This window comes from Trichomonas vaginalis, chromosome III, assembly GCF_026262505.1.
Source record: "Trichomonas vaginalis G3 chromosome III, whole genome shotgun sequence".
Lineage (NCBI taxonomy): Eukaryota > Parabasalia > Trichomonadida > Trichomonadidae > Trichomonas > Trichomonas vaginalis.
Window position 1 is genome coordinate 24,541,936 of NC_067205.1, and position 17,734 is coordinate 24,559,669.

The 17,734-nt window shown below is 30.3% G+C and overlaps 4 protein-coding genes and 1 non-coding gene across 5 annotated transcripts; 3 read left to right on the forward strand and 2 right to left on the reverse strand.

Annotated features, from left to right (window-relative positions):
* Positions 1 to 10,107: 10,107 nt before the first annotated feature.
* Positions 10,108 to 13,431, forward strand: TVAGG3_0757150 (glycoprotein 38 family; the record flags this gene model as incomplete). The annotated part of the gene is made up of 1 exon (XM_001310466.1): positions 10,108 to 13,431. The coding sequence occupies one exon, from the start codon at positions 10,108 to 10,110 to the stop codon at positions 13,429 to 13,431; it is 3,324 nt and encodes a 1,107-aa protein (XP_001310467.1).
* A 119-nt stretch (positions 13,432 to 13,550) lies between these two features.
* TVAGG3_0757160 (chitinase family) lies at positions 13,551 to 14,489 on the reverse strand (the record flags this gene model as incomplete). Its single annotated transcript, XM_001310465.1, has 1 exon — positions 13,551 to 14,489. One exon carries the CDS (start codon positions 14,487 to 14,489, stop codon positions 13,551 to 13,553), a length of 939 nt encoding a protein of 312 aa, XP_001310466.1.
* Positions 14,490 to 15,149: 660 nt separating this feature from the next.
* TVAGG3_0757170 lies at positions 15,150 to 15,222 on the reverse strand. Its single transcript has one exon. It is a non-coding gene; the product is annotated as a tRNA-Arg (tRNA).
* A 599-nt stretch (positions 15,223 to 15,821) lies between these two features.
* Positions 15,822 to 16,412, forward strand: TVAGG3_0757180 (uncharacterized protein; the record flags this gene model as incomplete). Its single annotated transcript, XM_001310464.1, has 1 exon — positions 15,822 to 16,412. The coding sequence occupies one exon, from the start codon at positions 15,822 to 15,824 to the stop codon at positions 16,410 to 16,412; it is 591 nt and encodes a 196-aa protein (XP_001310465.1).
* A 351-nt stretch (positions 16,413 to 16,763) lies between these two features.
* TVAGG3_0757190 (spectrin binding) lies at positions 16,764 to 17,687 on the forward strand (the record flags this gene model as incomplete). Its single annotated transcript, XM_001310463.1, has 1 exon — positions 16,769 to 17,527. One exon carries the CDS (start codon positions 16,769 to 16,771, stop codon positions 17,525 to 17,527), a length of 759 nt encoding a protein of 252 aa, XP_001310464.1.
* Between the last annotated feature and the right edge of the window lie 47 nt (positions 17,688 to 17,734).

Below are 17,734 nucleotides of genomic sequence, written 5' to 3' on the forward strand. Positions count from 1 at the left end.
AATTAGTCTTGACATTTCGTGGCCAAGAAGTATTATATGATGCGTCTGATTATATTTATGTGCTAATTCAAGCCAAGCCATCTGTTCCATTTTTCAAATTAATGTATAAAACAGGTGATTATTCAATTGATATATCTGAATACACATTAGTCGAGGAATCAAGTATAAAATATGATTTGTGGACTAATTGTAGTATTCCATCTTCCCAAACTAAAATAGAAAACAAAATTACATTTGCCATAGTAGATAATGAAACATTACAATTTTTAAATCACTCGGAAATTAATGGTTTAAAGCTTTTACCTGAGTTAACATATGAAACTTATGAAATCTTTAGCCCAAAAAATGAAAACGATTTATATTACACATTAAATGAATACAATTTTACTGGGACAGTTACTTTCAAGAATCAAGTCTATTATGAACATTTATCAGTTGATTTTGAATCTAAAAAGGGTACAATTGTCCCTTTACCTGGGGAGAGCAAAAAATTCCGTTTCAGTTTCAATAAAAACTCAAGGGAAATTTATGGGAATATCGTATTCAGACATAAAAGCCAAACTTGTCTTATTGGTATTAGCTTTAAAACATTTGGTTTGAGTATTAAAATCAATCATTATTTGCCATTAACTGGCAAAATAGAAGGAAATATTGATGTTGATTCAGGCATATATTCTGGAACCATCCAAACAATTGCAAAATTTGGGGAATATGACGGTTCAATTTCAAACTATAATTTTGATTTGGATTCAAGTGATGCAGGTTATAGTTATTCGATTGAATTAGGTGATAAAATCAGCTATAATACTCAAGGAACATTACCAACACAAATTACTTTTGCATTTGTTTATAGCGAGACTATAATCATTCATAAAACTATTGATTTCAGAATTCTGATGCCTATAGATATCGAATCCATTTCAGATGCGAATCCAAATATTGAACATAAAACAAATACAAGGTTAACATTGAATGTTAGAAGAAGAAAAGCAGATGCAATGGAAGATTCAATATTTAAGTTTGAATTTGTTGATCAAAATGTTAATCAAATGTCAAATCCAACAATTATTAACAATTATAAACCAAAGAAAGTTCCGAATACAGACAATGATTATACAATTCGGTTGATAATTCCGAATAATGTTGAGATCGGTCAAAAGAATTTATTGATTGTAATTGTAGATCCATCTGGTCAAGAATCATCACTTTTCACAATCCCGATCACAGTCACACAGGGAAGAATTGTCACAGAAAGCTCAATATCATGTCGTAAGACACAAGATATGATTCCTGATGGACAAGAACATTTATTTAAATGCAATATCGATAACATTGAAACATATCCTGTCATCTATAAAGCAAAAATTGGTCGATACGAAAGTTCTTTTGATAGCGAATTCAAACATGCTTTACGTATGGAAGAAGTTGGCTATGATAATGAATTCAATGTTTATGTTTCAATTCCAGAACAAACCGAAGAAAAAACAGAAATATCTTTTGCAATGAATAATTCAAATAATGAAGATATTATTAAATACTGTGATATTACAGATATTAAAATTGTTCCCAAGCCATCTATTGTTTTAGATAGTAACACTGGATTTTCCGAACTTTATGCTCGATTACCGATTGAGTTCAAATTAAATTATATATGCAATTTCGAAACTTTAAGAGTTCAATATCGCGATTCATTTAACAATGGTGATTATCAGAATGTAATTTCAATATCCTCATTAGATGAGAACAATATTTTTGTTGTGAAAATTGTTGCTCTTGAAATTAGAGAAGTTGAATTCAAATTTATTGACGAGTTTGACAGATATATTACCATAAAATATCATTATATGGTAGACAATTACAAATATTATGAATGTAATTTGATACATAGCTCGCCAATTCAAGGTGAAAAATATAACTTCAAATGTGAATTATATGGACATAACCCTTCTGCAATTGCAGAACGCAAATTTTATTTTGAAGATTATTCAGATGGAAATAAATATAAACTAGTGAACACTTCATCTGAATGGTCTGTCAAGTTTTCAATAGAACTTCCTATTATTTCTGAAATCACCAATGTTACAATTCACATTGTAGGTGTTGAAAATCCAAGCATAGCTCAAGATCTTATTGTTTACAAAGGATTGAAACCACCATTAAAGATTGATTTTGATGTTATTGAAACAACTCCATATCATTTCAAAATAGGTATTACAGCATCAGAAGAAACTCTTTATGTAGGTTATATATATCATTTAATTCGCCAGACTTCTCAAGCAGGAGAGGATAAATTTTTATCTTCATATTTTCAAGGAGATCTATTATATACTGAAGTTTATCATTATGAAAGGTTCACATTTGGAGAATATAATATAACAATTTACATCAATTTACCATATTCAAGAGTTGCAAAAAAGACTAAACTCTTCAAATATGATAAGAATATTATTGATCTTGAAGTTGGAAGGAAAGAATTGAAAAATACAATATGCCGAGTATCTGCAGGATATCAAGTTATACTTTCTCCAATTTCAGATCCAACTGGAGTTAATGTTTATGCAGAAATTGGTAATAAGAATTATACATTACTCCAAAATAATTCGATTGCTGTTGATTTCACTCAAGCTGGAACATTGTATTGTTACGGAAATTATCCAATATCAGTAATAGTACTTTCGATATCTAATATACAAGCAGATGATATCATTTACATGATTGGTAATCAAAAACTCACAATTGGTACTTCAAACAATTCCAATTACAAACTCGAATTTCCAAAATCAGTTGTTCTTGTCATGGGATCATTTGATGGAATGAGATTTTCTTCTCACAATGAGTACAACACAGCAATGGTACGAGAAATTTCATATAATTTAACAGGAAACTCTCAATCAAGTATAAGAAAAATATTAAATGTCCAAAATCTCCTAATTTATAAATACCAATGGATAGATCCGAATTATATTTTTGATATTGAATTTGAAACAAGATGTTCTCAGGATTACAAAGCTATTTTAATTAATTCAAAAATAGGTAATTACAAATTTGCTAACGAAAATTCTAATCAACCAGAAGAAAAACCTGGTGAGGAGAATCCTGATGGGAAAAATAAACCCAATGGAAAAGAAAGTTCAAGTGAGAGAGAAAATCCAGGTGATAAAAAACCAATAGAAACTACCCCTAGGGGAGATGATAATTCAAATAGTAGCGATCCACCAAATAAGGGCAAAGCAGGAGCTATTGCTGGTGGTATAGTTGGAGCATTGATAGCCATCGTAATTGTTTGCGTAATAGCTTTCTTTATCATTAAGAAGAAGAATCTGTATGAAAATGAATCGAGTACAGAACCGATCCATGAAACTTTACAAGTCTAAAAATTTAAAATTACGACTAAAAAATCGATTTTGAGTTTACCTAAATTCGCTAATTTTTTTAATGGAAAAAAAATCAACTCATGTGACTAGAATTAGAAGATGAATTGGTACAATAAAATCGTTTAGAAGACAAATTTCAGAGAAGCATTGCTTATTCTGTTCAATATACGATGGGACTCATTGTTGATTTTGAAAATATTTTGTTTTTCGTCATATAATTTTTCACTCGGAGAAGATATCTGATATGTCACGTTTTCAAATTCTATAAAAATTCACTCTCTGAAGATTTTAGCATTTTAATATCAAAAACCGAATAGAATAGCCCCATTTAGTTATATTTGCAAAAAAATCCGAAATATTTTGCTTGTTATAGTTTTCTTCAACGTCTGGAAAGTTCTGAAAATTTGTGCTCTTGCAATGATTAGTGATATCATCCATTCAGTTAATCACAGGCAAATTCAATTATATTTTGACATAAAATCCTAAATCATTCTTTAAATTAAAAATTTGGAAGATTTTTGTCGAATTAATCTTTTCAGATCAAATAACTCTGCAAATTAGTCCGAAATTCCTTACGAAATGAGATGATTTTTGGAAGTGAAATTTTATCCAATTGCAATCAGATTATATTAACATTTTGATCAGAATAAAATCGCGATATAGTCATATATGTGTTCTTTTATCATTATAATGATTTCAATTACCTCTTCAAATTTTGAGTTCATTTCGTTAATTGAGAGATGCAATCAAATTTCTTTTTTAAAATTTTAATAAAAACCGAATATATCAAATAGGAGTTTAATTTACTTTCAAAATGCCTCAAAATATTCAGAGAAATTGGAAGCTTTTGAATGAACTTTGATTGAATTTTATCTTTTTATTATGACAAATACCTATATATAATTTTATAACATAATTCCGGTGAATTTTAAACCGAATTCAATAAATTGAATCAAATAATTTCCAAAGATTCGAAATGATGATACTCCTTTTCGCCTACTTAACACGACAAAATATAGTATGCGAAGAAATTAAGACAAGGCTGCGTTTTCACGAGAACATCTCATTAACATGTACTGGATTATCAGAAGATATAAATTATAAAGTCTATTTAACTGGAGGTGAATTCATATTTACTTTCTCGGAAGAATATGAAACTACATTTTTAAGTCCAAATACTTTAACATTTCAAGTTTCAGAAGAAAAAGAATTCACAAAAATGAATCTAAAATATAATAATGAAAACCAGTTTCTTCAAAATATACATTTTGTTGGGGAACCAAAACTAAATTCAATAATTATAAACAGAGGATTTGAAGTATATATAAATTGATGGAATTATTTTTATCCAACTAAGGAATTTGAGAAAAAATACTATGGAGTTGGAACTACTAAATATGATGTTGCACTCGTTTCCGCCCAAAATGAAAGTGAAATTGTTTATCCAGAAAATTCACTACTTTCCCAAGTAGATAATGAAGCAATATTTTTCTTCATTCCATCTACTATACAAGATGGAGATTATTATATTGTTTCTCGTTTTCATTATATCGATGGTGATGTTGAAAAAGTCTCTAATATAGTTTTAGAGAGAAAAACGCTAATACACCCTGATATCGAAAATGAATTAGTCTTGACATTTCGTGGCCAAGAAGTATTATATGATGCGTCTGATTATATTTATGTGCTAATTCAAGCCAAGCCATCTGTTCCATTTTTCAAATTAATGTATAAAACAGGTGATTATTCAATTGATATATCTGAATACACATTAGTCGAGGAATCAAGTATAAAATATGATTTGTGGACTAATTGTAGTATTCCATCTTCCCAAACTAAAATAGAAAACAAAATTACATTTGCCATAGTAGATAATGAAACATTACAATTTTTAAATCACTCGGAAATTAATGGTTTAAAGCTTTTACCTGAGTTAACATATGAAACTTATGAAATCTTTAGCCCAAAAAATGAAAACGATTTATATTACACATTAAATGAATACAATTTTACTGGGACAGTTACTTTCAAGAATCAAGTCTATTATGAACATTTATCAGTTGATTTTGAATCTAAAAAGGGTACAATTGTCCCTTTACCTGGGGAGAGCAAAAAATTCCGTTTCAGTTTCAATAAAAACTCAAGGGAAATTTATGGGAATATCGTATTCAGACATAAAAGCCAAACTTGTCTTATTGGTATTAGCTTTAAAAACATTTGGTTTGAGTATTAAAATCAATCATTATTTGCCATTAACTGGCAAAATAGAAGGAAATATTGATGTTGATTCAGGCATATATTCTGGAACCATCCAAACAATTGCAAAATTTGGGGAATATGACGGTTCAATTTCAAACTATAATTTTGATTTGGATTCAAGTGATGCAGGTTATAGTTATTCGATTGAATTAGGTGATAAAATCAGCTATAATACTCAAGGAACATTACCAACACAAATTACTTTTGCATTTGTTTATAGCGAGACTATAATCATTCATAAAACTATTGATTTCAGAATTCTGATGCCTATAGATATCGAATCCATTTCAGATGCGAATCCAAATATTGAACATAAAACAAATACAAGGTTAACATTGAATGTTAGAAGAAGAAAAGCAGATGCAATGGAAGATTCAATATTTAAGTTTGAATTTGTTGATCAAAATGTTAATCAAATGTCAAATCCAACAATTATTAACAATTATAAACCAAAGAAAGTTCCGAATACAGACAATGATTATACAATTCGGTTGATAATTCCGAATAATGTTGAGATCGGTCAAAAGAATTTATTGATTGTAATTGTAGATCCATCTGGTCAAGAATCATCACTTTTCACAATCCCGATCACAGTCACACAGGGAAGAATTGTCACAGAAAGCTCAATATCATGTCGTAAGACACAAGATATGATTCCTGATGGACAAGAACATTTATTTAAATGCAATATCGATAACATTGAAACATATCCTGTCATCTATAAAGCAAAAATTGGTCGATACGATACGAAAGTTCTTTTGATAGCGAATTCAAACATGCTTTACGTATGGAAGAAGTTGGCTATGATAATGAATTCAATGTTTATGTTTCAATTCCAGAACAAACCGAAGAAAAAACAGAAATATCTTTTGCAATGAATAATTCAAATAATGAAGATATTATTAAATACTGTGATATTACAGATATTAAAATTGTTCCCAAGCCATCTATTGTTTTAGATAGTAACACTGGATTTTCCGAACTTTATGCTCGATTACCGATTGAGTTCAAATTAAATTATATATGCAATTTCGAAACTTTAAGAGTTCAATATCGCGATTCATTTAACAATGGTGATTATCAGAATGTAATTTCAATATCCTCATTAGATGAGAACAATATTTTTGTTGTGAAAATTGTTGCTCTTGAAATTAGAGAAGTTGAATTCAAATTTATTGACGAGTTTGACAGATATATTACCATAAAATATCATTATATGGTAGACAATTACAAATATTATGAATGTAATTTGATACATAGCTCGCCAATTCAAGGTGAAAAATATAACTTCAAATGTGAATTATATGGACATAACCCTTCTGCAATTGCAGAACGCAAATTTTATTTTGAAGATTATTCAGATGGAAATAAATATAAACTAGTGAACACTTCATCTGAATGGTCTGTCAAGTTTTCAATAGAACTTCCTATTATTTCTGAAATCACCAATGTTACAATTCACATTGTAGGTGTTGAAAATCCAAGCATAGCTCAAGATCTTATTGTTTACAAAGGATTGAAACCACCATTAAAGATTGATTTTGATGTTATTGAAACAACTCCATATCATTTCAAAATAGGTATTACAGCATCAGAAGAAACTCTTTATGTAGGTTATATATATCATTTAATTCGCCAGACTTCTCAAGCAGGAGAGGATAAATTTTTATCTTCATATTTTCAAGGAGATCTATTATATACTGAAGTTTATCATTATGAAAGGTTCACATTTGGAGAATATAATATAACAATTTACATCAATTTACCATATTCAAGAGTTGCAAAAAAGACTAAACTCTTCAAATATGATAAGAATATTATTGATCTTGAAGTTGGAAGGAAAGAATTGAAAAATACAATATGCCGAGTATCTGCAGGATATCAAGTTATACTTTCTCCAATTTCAGATCCAACTGGAGTTAATGTTTATGCAGAAATTGGTAATAAGAATTATACATTACTCCAAAATAATTCGATTGCTGTTGATTTCACTCAAGCTGGAACATTGTATTGTTACGGAAATTATCCAATATCAGTAATAGTACTTTCGATATCTAATATACAAGCAGATGATATCATTTACATGATTGGTAATCAAAAACTCACAATTGGTACTTCAAACAATTCCAATTACAAACTCGAATTTCCAAAATCAGTTGTTCTTGTCATGGGATCATTTGATGGAATGAGATTTTCTTCTCACAATGAGTACAACACAGCAATGGTACGAGAAATTTCATATAATTTAACAGGAAACTCTCAATCAAGTATAAGAAAAATATTAAATGTCCAAAATCTCCTAATTTATAAATACCAATGGATAGATCCGAATTATATTTTTGATATTGAATTTGAAACAAGATGTTCTCAGGATTACAAAGCTATTTTAATTAATTCAAAAATAGGTAATTACAAATTTGCTAACGAAAATTCTAATCAACCAGAAGAAAAACCTGGTGAGGAGAATCCTGATGGGAAAAATAAACCCAATGGAAAAGAAAGTTCAAGTGAGAGAGAAAATCCAGGTGATAAAAAACCAATAGAAACTACCCCTAGGGGAGATGATAATTCAAATAGTAGCGATCCACCAAATAAGGGCAAAGCAGGAGCTATTGCTGGTGGTATAGTTGGAGCATTGATAGCCATCGTAATTGTTTGCGTAATAGCTTTCTTTATCATTAAGAAGAAGAATCTGTATGAAAATGAATCGAGTACAGAACCGATCCATGAAACTTTACAAGTCTAAAAATTTAAAATTACGACTAAAAAATCGATTTTGAGTTTACCTAAATTCGCTAATTTTTTTAATGGAAAAAAAAATCAACTCATGTGACTAGAATTAGAAGATGAATTGGTACAATAAAATCGTTTAGAAGACAAATTTCAGAGAAGCATTGCTTATTCTGTTCAATATACGATGGGACTCATTGTTGATTTTGAAAATATTTTGTTTTTCGTCATATAATTTTTCACTCGGAGAAGATATCTGATATGTCACGTTTTCAAATTCTTATAAAAATTCACTCTCTGAAGATTTTAGCATTTTAATATCAAAAACCGAATAGAATAGCCCCATTTAGTTATATTTGCAAAAAAATCCGAAATATTTTGCTTGTTATAGTTTTCTTCAACGTCTGGAAAGTTCTGAAAATTTGTGCTCTTGCAATGATTAGTGATATCATCCATTCAGTTAATCACAGGCAAATTCAATTATATTTTGACATAAAATCCTAAATCATTCTTTAAATTAAAAATTTGGAAGATTTTTGTCGAATTAATCTTTTCAGATCAAATAACTCTGCAAATTAGTCCGAAATTCCTTACGAAATGAGATGATTTTTGGAAGTGAAATTTTATCCAATTGCAATCAGATTATATTAACATTTTGATCAGAATAAAATCGCGATATAGTCATATATGTGTTCTTTTATCATTATAATGATTTCAATTACCTCTTCAAATTTTGAGTTCATTTCGTTAATTGAGAGATGCAATCAAATTTCTTTTTTAAAATTTTAATAAAAACCGAATATATCAAATAGGAGTTTAATTTACTTTCAAAATGCCTCAAAATATTCAGAGAAATTGGAAGCTTTTGAATGAACTTTGATTGAATTTTATCTTTTTATTATGACAAATACCTATATATAATTTTATAACATAATTCCGGTGAATTTTAAACCGAATTCAATAAATTGAATCAAATAATTTCCAAAGATTCGAAATGATGATACTCCTTTTCGCCTACTTAACACGACAAAATATAGTATGCGAAGAAATTAAGACAAGGCTGCGTTTTCACGAGAACATCTCATTAACATGTACTGGATTATCAGAAGATATAAATTATAAAGTCTATTTAACTGGAGGTGAATTCATATTTACTTTCTCGGAAGAATATGAAACTACATTTTTAAGTCCAAATACTTTAACATTTCAAGTTTCAGAAGAAAAAGAATTCACAAAAATGAATCTAAAATATAATAATGAAAACCAGTTTCTTCAAAATATACATTTTGTTGGGGAACCAAAACTAAATTCAATAATTATAAACAGAGGATTTGAAGTATATATAAATTGATGGAATTATTTTTATCCAACTAAGGAATTTGAGAAAAAATACTATGGAGTTGGAACTACTAAATATGATGTTGCACTCGTTTCCGCCCAAAATGAAAGTGAAATTGTTTATCCAGAAAATTCACTACTTTCCCAAGTAGATAATGAAGCAATATTTTTCTTCATTCCATCTACTATACAAGATGGAGATTATTATATTGTTTCTCGTTTTCATTATATCGATGGTGATGTTGAAAAAGTCTCTAATATAGTTTTAGAGAGAAAAACGCTAATACACCCTGATATCGAAAATGAATTAGTCTTGACATTTCGTGGCCAAGAAGTATTATATGATGCGTCTGATTATATTTATGTGCTAATTCAAGCCAAGCCATCTGTTCCATTTTTCAAATTAATGTATAAAACAGGTGATTATTCAATTGATATATCTGAATACACATTAGTCGAGGAATCAAGTATAAAATATGATTTGTGGACTAATTGTAGTATTCCATCTTCCCAAACTAAAATAGAAAACAAAATTACATTTGCCATAGTAGATAATGAAACATTACAATTTTTAAATCACTCGGAAATTAATGGTTTAAAGCTTTTACCTGAGTTAACATATGAAACTTATGAAATCTTTAGCCCAAAAAATGAAAACGATTTATATTACACATTAAATGAATACAATTTTACTGGGACAGTTACTTTCAAGAATCAAGTCTATTATGAACATTTATCAGTTGATTTTGAATCTAAAAAGGGTACAATTGTCCCTTTACCTGGGGAGAGCAAAAAATTCCGTTTCAGTTTCAATAAAAACTCAAGGGAAATTTATGGGAATATCGTATTCAGACATAAAAGCCAAACTTGTCTTATTGGTATTAGCTTTAAAACATTTGGTTTGAGTATTAAAATCAATCATTATTTGCCATTAACTGGCAAAATAGAAGGAAATATTGATGTTGATTCAGGCATATATTCTGGAACCATCCAAACAATTGCAAAATTTGGGGAATATGACGGTTCAATTTCAAACTATAATTTTGATTTGGATTCAAGTGATGCAGGTTATAGTTATTCGATTGAATTAGGTGATAAAATCAGCTATAATACTCAAGGAACATTACCAACACAAATTACTTTTGCATTTGTTTATAGCGAGACTATAATCATTCATAAAACTATTGATTTCAGAATTCTGATGCCTATAGATATCGAATCCATTTCAGATGCGAATCCAAATATTGAACATAAAACAAATACAAGGTTAACATTGAATGTTAGAAGAAGAAAAGCAGATGCAATGGAAGATTCAATATTTAAGTTTGAATTTGTTGATCAAAATGTTAATCAAATGTCAAATCCAACAATTATTAACAATTATAAACCAAAGAAAGTTCCGAATACAGACAATGATTATACAATTCGGTTGATAATTCCGAATAATGTTGAGATCGGTCAAAAGAATTTATTGATTGTAATTGTAGATCCATCTGGTCAAGAATCATCACTTTTCACAATCCCGATCACAGTCACACAGGGAAGAATTGTCACAGAAAGCTCAATATCATGTCGTAAGACACAAGATATGATTCCTGATGGACAAGAACATTTATTTAAATGCAATATCGATAACATTGAAACATATCCTGTCATCTATAAAGCAAAAATTGGTCGATACGAAAGTTCTTTTGATAGCGAATTCAAACATGCTTTACGTATGGAAGAAGTTGGCTATGATAATGAATTCAATGTTTATGTTTCAATTCCAGAACAAACCGAAGAAAAAACAGAAATATCTTTTGCAATGATCAATTCAAATAATGAAGATATTATTAAATACTGTGATATTACAGATATTAAAATTGTTCCCAAACCAAAAATTAGATATAACAATTTTTATTACAAACATGAGAAATATTCTAGATTTTCAATCAAGTTTAAATTAGATTATACATGTGATTTCGAAACTTTAAGAGTTCAATATCATGATGCTAATAAAAATGATGAATACAGAAACGTCACATCAATATCTCAATTAGATAAAGACAAAAATTTTTATGTAGAGTTTCTTGATCAAGATATAGAAGATTATGAATTCAAATTTATTGATAAATTTGGCAGATATTATATTGAACAAATAGGAACCACAGTAAAAGAATTTTATTTTAATTGTAATCTAGAACAAGGGAATCCGATTCAAGGAGAAAAAGTAATTGTCAAATGCAGGGTAAATGATGAATATAGTGTGGTAGCTTTTGCAGAAAGAGAATTTTATTTTGTAGATTATTCAGATGGAAACAAATATAAGTTACTGAACATTACTTCTGCAGCACATGTAGACTTTTCATTAGATCTTCCTATTGTTTCGGGAAATGTCGATTTTGCTTTACATGTGAAGTTTGTTGAAAATTCCAGTATTACGCAGGATATTATAATAGTGCACAGATTAATGCCACCAATTATATTTGATTTTAAAGTTTTTGCAACTGATGAAAAGTTTTTCAAAGTTGGTTTAACAGCATCAAGGGAAATTGCTTATCCAGCCAAAATGTATTATTCAGTAATGCAGAATTCAAAAACAGAAGAGCTGGAATTCACTCAACTAGATTATGACCATTTTGAGTCATTTACATATCACGACTTCGATCTACGAGGGCAATTTAAATTTGGTGAAGAATATAATATAACAATAAAGGTCACATATCAGACAAATAAAGTGGCAATAAGAACTAAGCTTTTCAAATATGATACGCATCCCATCATACTTAATGTTGGAAGGACAACATTGAAAAGTGCAATATGCAATGTTTCGGCAGGATATCAAGCTATATTAAGTCATGTTTCAAATGCAAACTCCGTCACAGCTTATGCAGAAATTGGAAATAAGAATTATACATTACTTGATAATAGAATTAATGCTATAGATTTCCCTGAAGATGGAAAGTTATGTTGGTTCGGTGATGTTGAAATAACAGTACTTCTCTTTCGATTATCTATAATTCAAGCAGATGATTTCATTTACTTGCTTGGTAATCAAAATATCACGCTCGGAACATCAAACAATGCCGATTACAAATTAGAAGTCTCAAAAAAGGTTGTTGTTGTAATGGGGTCATTTGATGGAAAAGGAATTTGCCAATCAGTAGATTATGATTTATCTAAAGTCAATTTTGAGATTTATAATATCTATGGATATTCAAATTTGAGAAAGGCCCTAGATATCGATCAGAAAGGTCTACTCGTTTATAGTGTTCAGTTAATAGATCCTAAATCCAATATTGATATGACATTTGCAGTGAAAGACTCTCAGGATACACAAGAGGTTCTAGTAAATTCTAAAATCGGAAATTACAAATTTGCTTCGGATAATGAAGATACAGAAAATCCTGATAAAAATGATCCTGAAAAAGAAAATCCTGGTAAGGAAGATCCTGAAAAAGAAAATCCGAGCGAGAGAAATAATAACGACGGAAAAGAAAGTCCTAGTGGAGAAGATAATACAGGAAAAGATAGTCCTAGTAGTGATGATAATTCAAATAGTAAGGATCCAACAAATAAAGTTAAAGTAGGAGCTATCGCTGGTGGTATAGTTGGAGCTTTGGTACTCATAGCAATAATTTGCATTATAATTTTCTTAATCTTAAAGAAGAGAATTTCAGAAGAAAATGAATCAAGTGATACTCAAATTCATGAAGACACAGCTATGGAAAATAGTGTTCAAGTCTAAAAACATTTGAAATTTTAACTAAAAAAATCATTTTCAAAAATTTTTTAATAACAATTTTAATATTTACAATTAAAAAATCTAAATTATTTTAATTTAGACTATTTTTTAGAAATTTTATTTTAGAAGATGGTGCAAGCAAGTTGATACTTAGCGCGGCGATCGGCAAGTCCATTGTAACCACCATTAACACGGCGTGTAACTTCATTGCAGCTTGCTCCATTGTCGCAAAGAGCGTTCATTCCGTTGCGCATCCACCAGAATCCACTGCATGTCCATGGATATTTATCAGCAACGTAGTTAACGCCTTGCATGATGTTCTGATCATTCATGTAGTTAGCGAAAGCCTGATAGTTATTGCGGCCAGTTAATTGAAGGTAACCAGCGCCTTTGAAACGTGGACCATCGCCTGGTTGTGTGTTTCCGAGGTCATAGCGGCCATTGTATGCAGAACCATCAGCGATTTCACGTGTCCAGCGGCCGTTGCCAGATTCATGTGAGCACTGAGAAATGAAGTGGCGAATTCTTGGTGGTGTGTTGATTGAAAATCTGTTAAGGCAGTTGTTGAGATCGGCAAGATTGTAGTTTGTCCAACCCATTCTTCTCATTTGGTCATCATTGACAATGCCTGTTGCGGCTGGAGTTACATCTGGTGCTGCAGCGGCAGGTGCAATTGTTGGAAGACCTGGAATTGTTGGTAATTGGATTGATGGGACTGTTGGCAATTGGATGGATGGAAGTGTCGGCAACTGGATAGATGGAAGTGATGGTAATGTGACCTTTGGAATTTCGATCTTTGGTATTTCGATCTTTGGAAGCTGAATTGTTGGAAGAGTTGGTAATTGGACTTCTCCAAGGAATGGAACATAAACGTTTTCCTCAGCACCACGTGTTGGATATCTATGATGGTGACGATGAACTCTTTGGATATGACGTGGACGGGATTCTTCTAATTCTCTAGGAAGAAGCTTTGGTGAGCGTACTGAACGATATTGTGGGATCCTTTGATGGAAATTTGGAACTCGCCTAAATTGGCGAACGCAAAGAAGAGCGGCAAACATATTTTTGAGGTGGTTAAATTGAGAAGATATTGTTCTACTCTCAAAATATGTTAGAAACGGTTTTTATTGGCAAAACCGAATTGATTTTAATTGTAATATGATCTTGGAATCATATTCTTATATAGAATAACATAAAATTTTGCCTTTTTTCTTAAAAATTTTGGAAAATCTTACCTAAATTGAATTTCCTGAGGTTATAAAAGTATCTTCAATCTAGTGGGACTAATTCGAAACCACCAAAATTGCCTTCAAAATTCTGGTCAATTCAAATTTTGGTCAAACGAAACACGTTGTTGTTTAAAGCATGCTATTAATTCACCTAAGCATTTTTGATTTTTGTATCCCATTCAAACGTTGAGAAATTTGAATTCCCATTGTTCATTATTTTGAAAAGTTTATGCATCACGAAACAGTATTCGTTTATAAATATCTTACTGTAGAGAACCTTATTTATGCATTACCAAAATTTGCTTAGATTATTTAAATCTAATAATTATCTCAAAAATTAGAGGGTAACTCATTTTTGAAAGATTCTGTTAAGTATAATTTACATAAATTGGTCATTGATACTGTCCAATATGTGATAAATCTTTGAGATGTTCAAATATCATGAAATACATTTATTGTGTCACTTTTCAGAACAAATTTTATTAAAAAAATCAGCTTCGGGGGGACTTGAACCCCCAATCTTCTCCTTAGAAGGGAGACGCATTATCCGTTCTGCTACGAAGCTATGACAGAAAACATTTTTTTAAAAGTCTTATGTTAATTATATAATACTTTTTATCTTCACTCTTCGAAGTTGATTTCAGGATGGATTCCCACACTATTAATTTTGGGTTTAAGTCCCCCAGAGGCTGATTTTTTTATAATGTTTTGCATGAAATTCGACATTTTCATTTAATTCTATCGTGCTGATAGAATCAAGACATTATATATAGAGGACAACACCCACACTTTTTACGTTATGAATTTACAATAAATTATCATCCTATATTTTGATAGTTTTCGTTCAGAGATTTTAATCATATTTTAAGTAAACATATATTAGTATTCTTAATTATTTGGTTGGCGCTTTGCGCCAACTAAATAGTGAATAATTCAAGAGATATGCAGAATGGCACACTGTTCCGCAATCTTATTCTGATTGCGGAACTTTGACCGACAAGAGTGTATATTACACTCTTGTCGGTCTGCATATGTCATTCTGGGAGACATGCATATGCAATGTCTCCCAGAATGGCACAATCTTATGCAATCAGAATGCGATTGCAAAACTTTGACCGACAAGAGTAGATTTTAGAAATCTCAAAATTTACTTCATTTTTTATTATGCCAAACACCTTTGGCTGTCTCGAGGAGCCTGAAGAGGAGGAAGAGATTGAAGAGATCGCAGATGATTCTATGGTGGTAATTTTACCAGATGAAATTGCAGCTCATATTGGAGAGAGAACTCACAATCCACATCCTTTTGCAAATTACATTTACGACAAATATATTCATGCACAATCAGAAGGGCTTAGAGTTTATGTCATGAATTTTATTCTCAAACTCTATTATGCAGAAGAAAGAAGGAGAGATACATCAAACAAAAGTCTCATGGAAAAACTCAGTGTACTCCGCCAAGCTATTGCTCTCATGATTTGGAGTCATATGATGGTTGACGAGCAGGGACGTACTTATGTTAGTGATTATCCTGACAAAAAGATTGTATATCACTGGGCTGGAATACTCGATGTTATTGCAAGGGATTATGCATCAAGACACCAGGAATCCCGTGAAGTTGTTCATGAACTATGCATGTTACGTAACAGGCTCAAGGATGAAGTCGCACAGGGAATCTACCCAGAACTTGGATATCCTATTCCATCTCGTGAAGAATTTCAAAACTTTATGGGCAATCGAAATTCTCACGTTTGTTAGTGTTTACAAAAATTTACATGGTGTTGAAAAGAAAGGAAATCCGGTTTATAATTTGGAATTATGCACTTTATTTGATAATGTTTTTTATTATTATTTAAAATGATTATAGTGTTTGGTTTTTGGAAAATTCATAAGGAATAATTGTCTTAAGACAATATCTGTGTAATGCGTTGATTTTTCTTTGACATTTTTATCTAAGGCAGTAAGTACTTGTTACAAAATATTTCATATTGGCTTTATAATTTCATAGCTCAGCATACTAATTTTTATTACTATGAATCTTTAAAAGCATCTTGTCATTTTATCATATGAAGACCATTTTCAAAAGATAACATTGGTGGCAAATTTTCTCTATAATGTCGATTTTTAAGTTGGGCAAGCTTATCATGGAAGAAAACATTGATGAGCTAAGAAATATGCTAAATATTCATCTTCTAGCTAATTTTATCATGCCAATTACCATCCAAGGTTCAAAATTTGATCTGAAATATCCAACACCATTGCAACTGGCTGCATACTACGGAAAAAATAAATCTGTAAAGTTCCTACTAGAAGAAAAGGCTAATGTTAACGAAAAAAGCCGATCTTATCCTCCTTTACATTTATCATGTTTAATTAATGATGTTGAATCAATGAGGATGTTAATTGATGCTGGAAGTAATATAGATTCATCAATGTTCCAATGCGAAACACCTTTGCAAATTTCAGTTCTAACTAGATCATTTGATTGTGTATGGGAACTACTTAAACTTGGAGCTGATGTTAATAGAACAAACCTTGATATTATACCTGTTCCTCTTCAACTTGCAATTGATTTAGGATTTCATGAAATTGTAGCTTTATTATTGCAATATAATGCATCTCAAGATGGAATAACCTTGGCTAGATGTCAAAAGTCTGATAAAATCGAGAAAATACTTGAAGGAGAATATAAATCCGATAAATATGATCCTGAGAAATTAAAGAGTAAATACGGTTCAGGTATTAACCTTGATGCTCCTGAATATCAATTCCCTGATATTCCTGAAGTTAATATTGAAGAAAGATATTCATCAGAGGAATTCAAAAAGGAACTTAGAGAAAAGATTAAGAATGGACCTCCGAAGGGATTTTAGTGGTCCTTATAATAAGCATAATGTTTTTTTACCAAAAAAAAAATTAAAATTTGTTTTTTATCTAAATGCAAAGACATGATTTATATCACCATATCTTAAAAGTTTGGTAAAACCTAGTGCTTTCACAATGTTTCAAAAAATAAATTTTAAATAATTAAAGAATCACCTCGAAAACTGCATTTTACTTATATATTTGGAAAAAGAACG